We start from the raw sequence: 14,396 nt of genomic DNA on the forward strand, positions 1-14,396 counted from the left end.
CTCTCAAAACGATGGTACTTTAAAGGGTCAGAATAGCAAGAGAACATGATTACCTAATGCATACACATACAGTGACAGCATCTTTTGAAATCAAGTAACTAAGAGGAGTTACTCCAAATTAATTCTGTCTGTCAGAATCTGATAACTTTGGGGATCATCACGGTTTGTTTTTTAAAAATTGGGGACAATTAAGTGATAGAGTAAACAGCTTTTGGTGTAGGTCTTTGTTAAAGATTTTCTCGATGTTTGGCCCTTGGATTGTTTCCACTTTGTTGCTCATCCATATGGGCACCAGGGACACTGCCCAGAGAGATGCAGAACAGATCACAAGTGATTGCAGACTGGGGACAACAGTGGAGAGTGTGGGAGCCTAGGTATCCCTTTGATTTATATGCGAAGGGGAAATCTTCAGGTAATAGGGATGCGTCCTGTAGATTCACAGATGGCTATAACCCTGGTTTCAAAAGCAGCACTTTTTGCTTCTCCAGCTGGGTCCATGACTAAAGAAAAAAGACTGCTAGTGAGAAACTGAATTAATTTGAAAAAGTGGGGTGGGAGTGTGGGAGCCAGCAGTTTTGCACTTTGGTGTCAAAAACTTTAAATTCAGACTATCAGGGGATGGTGATAATAGCCTGCAGTAAAATGAAGGGACAGAGTGCTACCTGTGGGTTCAATGACAGCGTTAAGAATGCTGCAGGTAATTACAAAACTAGCTGGAAGTGTCTAACCTTACAGTCATGTGCTGTCTGAGAATCAAGTAAGAAACAGAACTCCACATGGAATTAGACAAACATACTACTGGAATTAAGTGGGCTAGCTCATGTACCTAGTATTTTGGGAAGGATAGCAAGAGGCCTACTGAAGAAGATCCCCAGAAAAGAAGAGATGAACTTGACCTTCATGTGAAAGACAGCTGGAATAAATATATGGACCCTGTTAATGGAGCAGGATGGTTGAGATGTTCTTCAGGAGTCTGGAATAGGTGACATTGCCGTGACATGAGGAAGTGAAGAAAATCTTCCTTGAGCAACTTGGAGAAGTTTCCAGAGAGCCGACCATGGTTTTTGTAGAAGACTTTAATGTCCATCATATTTACAAGGAGGGGTAGCAATCCCAGGAGGCTTGTGAGGAGCTCTGGGAATGACTTCTAACACAGCTGCAGTATGGGTCTTCAGGGGTGCTGCTCTTCTGAGTAGGACTCTTGCAGGCGAGGCAGGGGATGTGATAACCAGTGGCAGCTGTGGCTGTAGCAATTGTGAAATTCAAGATTCAAAGGGGTGTGGGGAAGGCAAGCAGGAGAGTACACACCTGGGATTGGAAAGCAGTCATATAGAAGACAATTCAGTGTTTGCAAAAGTTGACTGTTTAGTGCAAAGCATCTTCTGGGGTGTATCAGCAGCAATGTGTTAGGTAAAATATGGAGATAATTATTCTGCTTGGCATTGTTAAAGCTGCAGTTGAAGTGCTCTGCCCACCTATGGCCACTGCTATAAGAAAGATGTGAGAGCTGAGCCACAAACTCAGGAGAGTATAAATGTCTGTGGCTATACAGCTTGAATGAGTTAGGTGCTTTTAGAAAAGACGAAACATTTTTAACGCTTTGTCTAGTGTCAGCTTAGGTATTTCATACTTCTGCTGAAAAAATTCCATCAGTTTGTGTCTTTGCATGTCAACAGTTTCAAGTAATTATCTCCTCTATCCAATTACATAAAAAGTGTTAATTAGTACTTTTGAATGAAATCTGGAGTTTTTTGCATATTAACTCCATTTATATTGGTTTATAAAATCCAAATCTTAGTGTTGAAGTTACAAGAGTGCTGTAAAACTCAACAGGAATAAATGCTCAATGGGTAGGGTGAATCCAGTTATGTTTTGAATCTAAGTATATCTTTAAATAAAGAAGTAGAAAAACTATTTTGGTTGCTTTTCTTTTTTTTCCCCAATTCAACATTTGTAGTCTTAAAAATATTCTGGAATTGTATAAATATCATCCCATATAATTTGTGCTGTTTTTCTGGAAATGCAGCAGTGGTTTAGTTCTTGTCCTCTATATAACCTTAGCTATTGGAAATGGTAAATGTGCGGTGCACTGACATTTTGGTTAGCTTATGTCTGTTTTTTCCTTGAAGGATATTCTTTTTAACAAATCAGTATAACATCCTTTTTACTAATTCTTTTAATCCTGGCAATATCCTGTTAAATAAAAATAAACTATTTTGACATGTAGTGAGATCATCAGGTAACATGAAACAGTGCTTAAAAGGAGAACTGTACAGATTTTCATTATTTTGAAAATGCTGCTGGTAAGTTCTTTACATATGCCCAAGTGGACCAATCCAGGTAATGAGTAATGTTTTTTCTGACCAGCAGATGGAATCAGAAAATTAGGCAAAATTTTGTGACATCATCAGTGTAAAAAGAAAAGTGCTTTTAAGTGTACCAGTGTGCTTTCTCTCCCAGCAGGTGGGGATATCCTTCTCATTGCCTGGGCTAACATTTGGTTTATTCTCTTAATGTGTCTTTTTGTACCAGCTCTTATTTTAAAATGGGCAGAATATTGATGGAATTGTCTTATGTCTTAGTTTTCTACTTCCTTGATCCCTCTCCTCACAGAGTTGTAGTGCAGTTTTTTGTTTTACTTTTTTTGTGTATTATGGAGATAGCTTTGGCTGGCAGCTAGGAAGAATGACTTTAAGGATGAAAATCATGTGCTGTATTTGTATTTCTGAGCTTGTTCATGGTGGTGTTTTTATAGTTAATCAAGTAATATAACTACTGAGGTCATACTAATCATCATCAACCAAAAAAATTACATACAAATAATGAAAATTTATTCACAACATAAGGCTTCTCAATTAATTGCAGGTGCTTGCAAAAGATAAAGATGTGAAATCAAATTTTAACTTGGAAAAAATTAAGCAATATTCGGAAAATCAGATAAAAAAGAAAGCTACCATACCAACAGCAATGATCAGTTGGTGATTAATATTGCCCTATGAAGTGTTTTTCAAAAATATTTCAGCAGATTGCATATAAAAACCATACCTTCATAAAGCTTGGATCTGTTTAGCTTTTCTCTTGTTTTGCACTAATATTGTATTCAATTGTGAGCTGTATGTCCAAACCAACAAAAAATATTGAATTAATTCAGAAACAAAACAAAATAGAGAATCCCTCTATTTAGGGTTGAAACTAAAATACTGAAGTCTTTGGACTAAGAACCAAGTCATTGAAATAAACACTCATTAGCAATTACTTCGCCCCTAGTAGTTGTTCTGAAAGTGGCTTTATTTTCCAAGTAGTTTGTTCTGTTTATTTATTAGATGACCTTATTGTTTGAATGTCTCTGAGGTTTTCTTGTTTGTTTTCAGTTTTGATCAGCTCAAAACAGCTGTTGTGAATTTGAAGAAACAAGCCAATAAGAAAAATGAAGGGAGTCTAGCTTATGTCAAAGGAGGTCTCAGCACATTTTTTGAAGCACAAGATGCTCTGTCAGGTAAAGATGCTTTGCACTTACTAAGTACAGGATAAAGAAAATACCTTTATCCTGTGCATACAAGATTGAATTTAATACTAAAAATACTGTTTCTCTTAATGGTCTGTACTAAAACTGTATAATGAGCCCAAAATCTGTGCTGTGTTGGTCACAAGCTAGAACTGGCTAACTCATTGATGTGGTTTATTTGCAGAAGATGTCACTAGCTGTATTGATGTGGTTTATTTGTAAAAGATGCCACCAACTGTATCTTACAGGAAGTAATGACATTTGATCAAATTGCCTAGACCACAAATGCAATAAAGAGAAGTGTTAAACTGTAGTTAATATTAAGAGAGCTTGCAAACTTTAGCAACAGAAAAATTTTGATTTTATGATGCCTTATCCAATAGTCAAATGGTAATCTTTATATGAATATCCAGACACTTGTTGCTTTGGGAAATCAGAGCCTTTCTGTTCTGCTTGCCATTGGGAGAATGCAGCACAGTAGTGAGATTATTGTAATTGTCATTTATATATTCATGTTTATTGTATATAGAAACACACAGACACGCTTAAAGCATTAAAGGTCTCACAGGTCAAACCTCACTGTGGGCCACTGTAGTCCTGTCTAGGGAGGCTCTGGTCTGGGTGAGACAGCAACAGTGCCCAGGAAACCATCCCCAGCAGGTTTGTCATTTACCACTATGCTGGTTATCCATCCTGTTCATTGACCCCTTTGGCCAAAATTTAACAAGGTTCAATAACAAAAGTATTAAAGAATTTAGCAGAAAATCTGAAGAATGTGGTGGTACTTGTAGGAAAATATTCTAAGACCCATTACTTGGCATTGTTTCACCTTTTTACGCTGAGTTTTCATTAAATGCTAGGAAAAATAATAGGCTTTCCTTGTACTTCTTCTATCTTGGAAATACTGAAATCCTATTTTTCTTTTTTAAATTGTCTCAAGCATAATCCAAAATAGAGATTGAAACATGGCTTGTTTTTCACAACCAAATTTCCTTTGCATAAGGAGTATCTCATACCTAAAAAACTGAGTTCTGTTTTCAATAAATTGCTGCTATGGATAAAAGTAGTGCTAACAGTGTTACCTTGTAGGATTATTTTTTGGATCAGCACATACCTAGTAGGATTTGAAGAAAGACAAGCCATAAATGTTGTGAGGTTTTAGAAAAGCTGAGCACAACTGAGTAATTTTGTTTTGTTCCACCTCTTAGTAGCATTTTGCTTTTGGAGACTGATTTCTGATAAATGAGGAGGTCAACAAGCAAGTAGTAATGTGAGAAATATTAATAAAATAATGGTAGGGAAAGCAACCTTGTTTATTTTACTAACTACTATGGTTTCAATTGAAAAAAAAAAGTAAGCTGTAATATTGTTTTGCGTCTTTTACTTTTATCAGTGTTACTTTTACCTAAAATCAGGGTTTATCAGCTCTGTCATTTAGCTAAATTGTGAGCTTATATTTGGGATGATTCAAGTGGTTCACGATGTCACTTTTTGTCTGTAACCAAAATGGATTGGCTTTGTCTTCCCCTCAGTGATCTCCCTGTAGTGCTCAAAAGGACTAAGCAGACTTTCAGTTTATACAGTGAATTAAAGTGATATAATGGAAGAAGGGCCTTGATGCTCTTGTAAAAGAAAATTATAGACTTAAAGCCTCACTCTTATAAATTCAAAACTGTAACACTGAAGTTCAAAGGTAGCATCAATATAATACTTAGTTTTTAAATTCTGAACCCAAATTCTTAATGAGGATGCAGTATGAGTCACAGCTCTCTTCTGTAGCATTTTAATAGACATTTCTCTGTTGAATGTTATCCTAAGTTCATGTGCAGAAGGGTTATTGCTTCTTTTCAGTCAATAAACCCACTTTTTTATTGCATATGAATTTCAGTTTTGAATGCAGAACTACGTATTTGCCTGTTCTTCCTCCTTATGCAGGATATTTTTGAGAGAGTGTATTGGGAAAAATGACATAACTTTTTAAAGACTTGAACTTGTGATAGGTACAATCAACTGTTAAATTGGATGTTGCTTCCAGTAGCAAGAAGAGAAAAAACAGACTTATTTGGTGCCATCATCCAACCCTACTGCCAGATGTCAAAGTTTTTTCCAGAACATTTGATCACTACAGTTTTCTCAAATGAAGGATGCTGAGAATTAAAAGTAAGCATTATTAACATTGTTCTAGAGAAACAGCTCAGATTAAGATTTTAAAAAACCAACAACAGCAAACCACCGAACAAAAACCCCCAAGCAAACAACCCCCCCCATTAATTCTTCATTATGCAGCTATCAAATTCAAGCTTTTTAACAGAAGAATGTTAAATTGAAAATATAATCTGGCTAGACAGTGATTGTGCAAGATGATGTGATGGCACTTTTCTGCCCTTACACACCTAAGGGTGAATTTTTATGTCTTATTTTCTCCTTTAAAAAGTGCAGCTAGAATTTGTATGCATTTCAACAAAGCTGAAGTGAGTAGTAGTTTATATTTGAAAGCTGAACAATTGTTTCAGCACAAACTCTTAGGGATATAGCCATTGTTCTGCAAACTTTTATTATTTGATGTTGAGCATACAATTGTCACAGATGAAAAGTGACTGAAAGGAAACCCTTACTGAATACATTTCTTCTGTCTTCCAATATGATTTAAATTTTCTGAGTTAGTTCATTTTGTTTAGATATTTTTTTTAACTCTCTTGCTTTAGGAAGATTTCTAAAATCTAATTTATTTTCTAAAGATAGGGTTTTTTGAGGGCAAAAATTTAGACTCTCAATATTCCCCTTCAGATATCTTAGAACACATCTTGTAATCCCAGTGGTTGTGCTTCATAAACTGCAGGTCTGTTGCACTGTAGTTGTAGAACAGAGCTACTTGTGAGCAGTTATTTCTTTTAAGTCTCCCTGCATTAGTACAGGATAACTTTTCATAGGAGGATCACATTAGGAGGTATAACGCTTGCCCAGTTACTTCATACTCCTCTACAGCTTTTATACATGTTTTTTAAAACTCATATACATTTAACAATGTTTGTTGCAAATATATATTTACCTTGATTAAGGAAAGACTGAATTACTGATTATTGTGCAGCTTGTTTCATTAGTTAGGACCAGTAAGTTCTGTCTGATCTTCAGTGTACTATCAGACTCTATTACACATTTAAACGACTATTAATATTTTCATAAATAAGCAATGGAAAGCATAAAAAGCAGTCCTAAGATGTTTATTGTATTTTGTGATTTAGAGGCTGTTTGCTGAGAAAATAAGAGCTCAAATAGACCAGAACCCATCCTTGTTTGGCTTAATTTCTGGGAAAATAGAATAGCCTTATCAGATCCCCATGTCTCTCTGGCTGTTAGCTTGGCTGGCAGTGACTCTGCAGAGGAGATGTTCAACAGGAAGTTTGTTTCGTCAGCTGAAGGGAGCTGTAAACTGAGCTGAGGGGAGCAGGGTTTATCTCAACTTGACCTACTTGTCAGTGTTGGGGAGTTCAGCTGGTTCATTTCCTGTAATTCTAAGTGCAACCTAGAATGTAGCATTCCTAAAAGGGTGGCTGTTTATGTGTTTGTAGTTCAGACGTATTTTACCGTCACAAGCAAATCAGGTCCCACACAGAAGTTGTTAGGAAAGTTAGCAAATTAATTTTCTTTCTGTATGTTTTGGTTTTTTTTGTTTTTTTTTTTTTTCCTGAAATGCTCTTTGCAATGAACCTAAGGCTGCAGTTTTTTCTTATTTAAACGACAGGAAAAAATAGGGAAATGACTACTTCAGTCGCTCACTTATACAAAAACATGTAAGTACGAAATCTCTATTGGCAGGTAAAGAAGATGCTGTAATGTCTTTAAAACACAGATATCATGAGCAAATTTGAGGTTTAGATTTGGCTCTCTAGTTTGCTTGGCTACAGTTTTTTTTTGCAGTTACAACTACAAACACATTTTTTATGATTTTCAGGAAGAAGTCTGTACAAAAGAAGCACTACTGGCTATTACAGCACTGTTCCTTTTTTCCCTTTCCTACTCCTGTTCAGATATGTGGCCTGTGGGAATACCTGCATGATAGGGACCTTGGACTATAGTTGGCCTTTTGTCTTCTACCTTTCTTAATACATAAGCTAGAATGGTGTGGCTGAAATAACCTGGCTGAAAAGATCCTAATCTGGCCAATACCTGGGTTTTTTTTATTTAGTTTTGTTTTTTTTTCTTCCAGGAGACTATTTTTACAGTTCATTCCCTAAGGCTCATTCTAATATGAGCATGTTAGTGATCCGGGATTGGATTCAGGCTGAATAAGTCTGTGCTGCTGCCATTATGTCTGTTAAATTCATTTTCTCCTAAAGTAAAACAAAAAATATCACCTGAGCTATATTCAATTCTGAATAAGACTGGGAAGTTGAGAAGCTAAAAACTGATGCTAGTCTGTAATAAATTTGTCCCTTCACTTCAAACTTTTGAGGAATTTTGTTGTATTTGAATTTAAAGAGGTTCTATAGAGCCAACCAGTTTTTCATTAGTGATTCTGTTTGCAAACTAGATTGATGAATAATTTTGAATTTTTTTTTTTTTTCCCAATTAAATGTTAGTGCATGACTGTTCTTGCTTGGTAATGTGGGATTGGGACGGTATACCAGGTTTTGCTGTTGTAACACTGCTGTTTTGTAACAAATCTAATTCATACTTTTGCTTTATTTTGCTCTCATGTATATTTTTTCAAATAGTATGGATTTTTATAAGCCTATGAGTTTGATTAAATCCAATTCAAATATATGATTGCTGCCTGAATGTTGTGCAGGTGACTTGAAATGTCTGGAATTGCTCTATTTCTAATTCTCCGTGTGATGCATGTCTATTAATGTTCTCCTCCTCCTACTTCAAGTGATAGAATATTGTCTTTTCAGGGTGTGAACAGTCTGCTGTTACAGCTAGTGATTTTAAAGATGATAGTTTGTAGAGCATAAGAAAGAATAGGGCCATGGAAACAAGCTGGCAAGAATAAAAAAAATGAAGCTGCATGTATCAGATACATATCTGAGAGCATATTAGTCACTTCAGAGTAGCAGTTCCTCTGCATATGTGTGCCCCATAGCAGGTGCAAGTGACATTATTTCAAGGTAAGGATTATGATCATACCTCCATGTAGTCATCATGAAGCAATAGCTGATGTACTCTCTGCTCATTGTCTAGCTTTCCAAGTGGGTCCTCCTATCTGAATACTTGAATCATCTTTGTGCTACCCTTACAGGCAGAAACTGAATGAGAAGGATAAGTACTATCATTGCTTCATATTTTTCCTTACATTTATAGGCCTCCTCAGCCTTCAAAATGAAAAAAATAGATGTGCTAAATTAAGCATTCTAAAAATAGCCATGCTAAATAAAACTTAATTTAATTTTGCTTGTTGAAAACTTGTGTTCTGATCTTTCAGCACTAGACAACAAGAGGGACATTAAAATGAGAAATGTATTCTGAGAGAAAGATGACCTGACAAAGGGGTGCCATAAAGTATGTAAGTGGTGGTAGATAGTTTAGTCTTGGGTGAATGTTTCCTCTGCATGCAGTTCTTATAGTCAATTTTTGTAGCAGACCAATTGTTACCTTAATGCAGTTTTATAAAAGCAGAAGTTATCACAATTGATAAAAGGCTCAAACTTTCCTTTGGTGCAGGTCCTAGCATGGTATAGTATCGGGAGTTGGGTTTTTTGTCTCAAGCGAGAGAAAATTTGATTAGAAAACATGGGAAACAGCAGCAATTGTCACAGGTCATAGTGAAAATTCTCTGCCCAAGTTCTGCTTTTATGCTGGCTGCTCACGTATCTTCTTCATCAGTTACTGTTTTAGAGATGTGAGCTGATTACCAGCAGAATTTCTCCAAAAGAATGTAGTTTTGACAGCTTATAGTTACTGTGTGGCTGTCATGTTTTATGAACTTGGGTTTTTTTCAGGTAGGTTAACTCTTCTGTTTGAATTTGAAAAATAGTAAAGCATGTAGAAGGAGAAGTATGTTTTGCAATTGCAATTTTCAAACAGCTAATTCCGCAATTGATTGCGAGTGTGCAAAAAAGTTACCTGTGATTAAATTTAATCCAGATTTATCCTGCAAGCCATAAAACCACCTTAATTTCATGCTACATTATTCCATTTTGATTTCCATACCACCTTTTAAATGCAACATTTAAAAGCTGCTTTTGTTTTTACTATTTTACCTTTCACAGATGCAGAAAGTTAGCGCCAGTAAAGAGAGAATAGCATTTTCTGTACTGTTTAATTCTGAAGTGTTCTGGCAAAGGCCTGGATCCAGTCCTGGAATTTTTAGTGCATCCATAGGCAGAATAATAAGCCACATTTTCCTGTCTATTTCCAAGATATTTGCCCAGAAATATCAGACTTGCTTTAATATAAGTTCATCTGAGAACAAGTTGTCTGGTCTCATAATGTTTTTAGACTAAAATTGTTTAGGCTCCCTTCCTAGCAGTGTGCTTCAATTACCTTAAAATATCTTGTTAAGGCTGTCCATTTTCTTCAATTTTTTCCACTGTGTTGGGTAAACAAGCTTGAAAAAGTAAATGCTAGAGAAACAAAACACAAAAATGCAACTTAAGACAATACTGCATTTAGTTCAATATTTTGTCATTTTTGCTAGGATTAATAATGTTAACCAAAACAAAGCTGAGTTTGCTATGCCAATACAAAAATATCTAGAATTCTCAAGGGGCACTGCAGGAATGACCAAACCAAACTAGACTTAACACTACTAATGGCCAAAGGGAAAAAACTACTTTTTTTTTTTTTTTTAGATTTTCATGTAGTAATGTGTTAGGAGCTCCATTCATGGCATGCTGTCTTTATTGTTTTCCTCTTTATATGCAGCCCTGTAGTCCTGTTAAATCCATTCAGAACAGTTTTTACCTTACATAGGGATATTCTCCTCATCAATGACCTTCTTATATTTTGCTAAAATTACAAAAAATTGTTAATCTTCCAATAAAGGAAACCAAAGGCATTTTTATTCATGCATTAGGCATGAACCCTGGCAATGTTCTAATGTGTTCTTGATCTCCATTAGTGTTCTTTGGTGCCAGGTTCTTAGTTACCACATCAGATCTTCTTAAATACTTTTCTGAGTTGGCTTTGTGCTTCTTGTGTTTTTTCCCCTCCTGATTTCTGCATCTGACTAAAAGGATGTGATTTATTTCAAGTACTTTTTTCTTTAACCGAGATTCTATGAAAATGAGTAAGATTTTCAGATGCCACATGCATTTCTAGCCATCCTTTAGTCAGAAAATGGTCTGTGTTGCTTTGAGCTGAGAGGCTGAGGAACTTTTGAGAATGCCACGCCTGGTGCCTCTCTCAAAATACATTTTAAAAATATCTAATGAGGAAATCAAGTGTGAAATTTGCAAATCAAAAGCTGCATGATCCTGGCAAGTGTGGTTTAATTTACTAGATTCATGGTCACCATAAATCTAACAAAAAACCCCCATAGCCTTTCCTAGATTAAATAAGATTATTTTCAACACAAGTAGCAATGAATTAATTGCAGTTTATTTTAATACAAGGCCTGTATTATGGTTTATTTGCCAGATTAAACTTTGCATGTGTTCTGGTGTATTTAGTTGCAGTTGGAGGTTGTGAGTTTTGAACTTAGTTTATTCACTATTATTAATCAGTTTCTGCCTGCAGCTGTGAAGTTTGCAAGACTTTAAATACCCTGACTTAGCTAGGAAATGTGAACCCTTACTGGCAAAGATGATACAAAATACAATTAATTATCTGGCCTTAGTTGAAGCATCCAGATGTAGCCTTTCCTCATTTTTATTTACTGTATGCTTCTTACAGTAAAGCTCCTAAAAATAACAAACAGATTCTGCTAGGTTTCCAGCTGCTTTTCTAACTTGTATAGTTTGTGTCAGGTAAATCCAGGGTAACTGGCAGTTTAAGAAAAATCCCATCCATCCTTTACTTCAAGCCTTCAAAGACCTAAAATTGTCTCCTTACTCTTCTTATTGCAGCCAGTGATGAGTTGTGAGTAAGATGTTGCATTTGAAGGTAATCCTAAGTACTGGTAGTGGGGAAAGAATAGGATGTCTTTCCACCTTCCTTTCGCCGTATGCTCCTTTCCTTATATTGCAGTGCTGCCACAGAGACAAGCTCACTGATCAGTAAAGCAACATTTCTTCCTTGGTGAGTTAGTTTTGCACCAAATTATCTCACTGCAGCTGCCCTGCAGCTGTGTGATTGCTAGATCCAGCAAAAGGAAGCACTTTGGGTACAGGAGAACAGGGGTTGGCCCAAACAGTATCATCCCACTATTAAATGGATTTAGTGCTTTAAGAGAAAAAAATAACTTGAGTATCTCTAGATTCCTTTCAAAGATGAGGTCTACTTTTCATAACTGCATATAGTTTGGCTTGTCTAAACTTTTAAATCAACGACTTTTTGTCTGGTATTCATGGAAGGAATATGCTCTTTCAAAATCATTTGATGCAGATGGAGTAAACTCAGACTTCATTGGAAAACTTTTTTCACTGTGGAAACGTAAGGCTTTTTTTTCTTTTGTAACTCAGCCTTGGAACACAATGAATGTGCTCTCTATTGCTAAATCTGAATATGATGTGTAAAAATAACTACAGTAAACAAAGTAGCTTAAACATGTAGAAGGAAATACAACAAATTTATTGTGTGAACACAGAGTAATTTAAGTAGGTTTAGACTTTAAAGAATGTCCTAAAATACCTTATTTCAGACAATGGTTCAAAAATGCCTTTTTCTTTACGCTCCTAGTTACATATGCTTAATATGCCTTTATCTGTACTCCGCAATGCTTTCTACATTTCTGAAACTCGACACCTTGGTTTTTTTGTTTTTTTTGCCCCGCTGACATACTTTTCTCTGTCTGAAGGTGTGTTTTGAATTGATTTAATAGGGGTTTCCAACATCAAAATTTTCAAACTAAGATTCTTGAATACTGTTTTCCAGGTTGCTATGCACAATAGCTACCAATGTGAAAAGAAATTACTTTCTGCCTTCTAAAAGGAAGAGGAGGGAATAGCATATTGCTATTGTATGTTCTTTTCCAAACAAGATGAGAAAGAGAATTGCTTTGGGAAGGTGTATATTAACTTTCAGCAACTGGTTAAAGATCATGATATTTTAATTTTAATATCATCATAATTTCTAAATAAGCTGCCTTCATAATAAGAAGCTACATTTTGAGACTTTTTGAAGGTTCTAGCATGTAGACAGTGCTATTCCAAAACTTCTGTACAAGAAAAAAATCCTCATTATGTTTACCTTTTGTTGCCAGTATGTATGCTTTGATAGAGTTTAGATATTACAGTTCACTTTTGGAAATGCTTAGGTGTGCCCCCTTCAGAAGCTATGTGATAATGCATTGGTCAGCAATTAATGGCATGTAATCAATGGTTCCAAAATGCTAAATTTTAAAAACCTCTGAGGCAGTGTGTAACTTGGACTTTTATCCACATCTATTTTTAAAGTATCTTTCAAAAGTATGTTTCATAGAATGATTTCAAAATACGTAAATTAAAATCATTACAGCTTGATGTGATTCCCAATAGTACTTGCAACATTTGGCTTTAAAATATCTGTTTATGTTGTGGTTGCTGTTCTGCTGAACTTGCTTTTTAGTATGTAAAGTTAATTGCACTACAATAATTGACTGCCTGTGACTGAAAATGATATATAGAACTGGAATCATGTCAGTAGAGCCATTAATGCCTTTGTTATAAAATTGTAGAAGTATTCTTGTTGGTAAGTGCTGTCCCCGTTGTACACAAAATATGTGCGACATATTTTAAGACAGATCTCTGTCCTTAAAATGTGCAAGAATCTGTCAGTTTTAGTTCATTTCATTTCAGGGTTGATTATCTTAAGAAATATGGTGTCCTAATTAGATTCCCCCCCGCCTCTGATAACTTTAAGAACGAAAATAGAGTTGCTCTTGTATTTTCATGAAAGCAAGACTTCCTGTAATTCTTTGTGTAGGATCAAGGGATTGAAGGGTCAAATTTGGATGTTTGAGAATAATGTACTTTCCCTTCTTTTTTCTCTTTTTTTTATTTTTTTTATTTTTTTTATCACACTGGCCTTACTCACCTGTCTCCTCTATTTCCCCCCAATGAAAATTCCTCTTTGAAAGAGGCTGGAGGCTGTAACGGGCCATCCTGTTTCAGGATCACTCCTTGGAGTAGGACTGAGGCCCCAGGGTTCCTGTCCTTGTTCAGTTGTTAGCTTGCATCTACATGACATGGGCAAGTAGGGATGGCACTGGAGAGGAAACCAGTTGGCAATGGCATCTCTCTGCATGGTATGGGCAGTTCATGGCAATATTTCAGACCTAGTTCAAATTTCACCCCGTGGATTGAATTCCAGATATCTCAGCATTGGCAATGGCATCTCTCTATGCATGGTATGGGCAGTTCATGGCAATGTTTCAGACCTAGTTCAAATTTCACCCCGTGGATTGAATTCCAGATATCTCAGCACCTCAGATGTAGTCTTGGGGTGCTTCTTCTAATGTTGTTTCACCTTAAAAGAATCCAGCTGTGGAGCTCAGTTTGCTCTGCCATACAAACTGGAGCAGGATAAGCTGGAATAGTTGAAAAGCTGCTTTCAGAAGTTATCTTTGTTTTGAGCTAAAATACATCATTACTTGCTTTTTTCAAAGCACTGGGTATCACTCTTTTCAAGAGTAGCTTAGCTTCACTCCATTCTACTGAGAACAAGTGGAAAGCAGTAGGAGTTTTTTTTAAGCCTCAGATATATCTAAAGCAATAGGAGCTTATGGCTATTTGATAGAGCAGATTTTGCATGTTATCAGATTAAAAACCTGAAAGGAAAATAATATTTTATATGTGCTGCATATATACAGGAA

The 14,396-nt window shown here is 35.9% G+C and overlaps 1 protein-coding gene across 1 annotated transcript in view; it reads left to right on the forward strand.

Annotated features, from left to right (window-relative positions):
- The window catches only part of EXOC2 (exocyst complex component 2), a 114,552-nt gene that overhangs the window by 17,711 nt on the left and 82,445 nt on the right, over positions 1-14,396 (forward strand). The window contains exon 5 of the mRNA XM_039698474.1: positions 3,372-3,496. Within this exon, the coding sequence (XP_039554408.1) occupies positions 3,372-3,496 (125 nt within the window). The remainder of the gene's footprint in view (positions 1-3,371; positions 3,497-14,396) is intronic.

Source organism: Passer montanus, unplaced genomic scaffold, assembly GCF_014805655.1.
Source record: "Passer montanus isolate IOZ18808 unplaced genomic scaffold, ASM1480565v1 scaffold126, whole genome shotgun sequence".
NCBI lineage: Eukaryota > Metazoa > Chordata > Aves > Passeriformes > Passeridae > Passer > Passer montanus.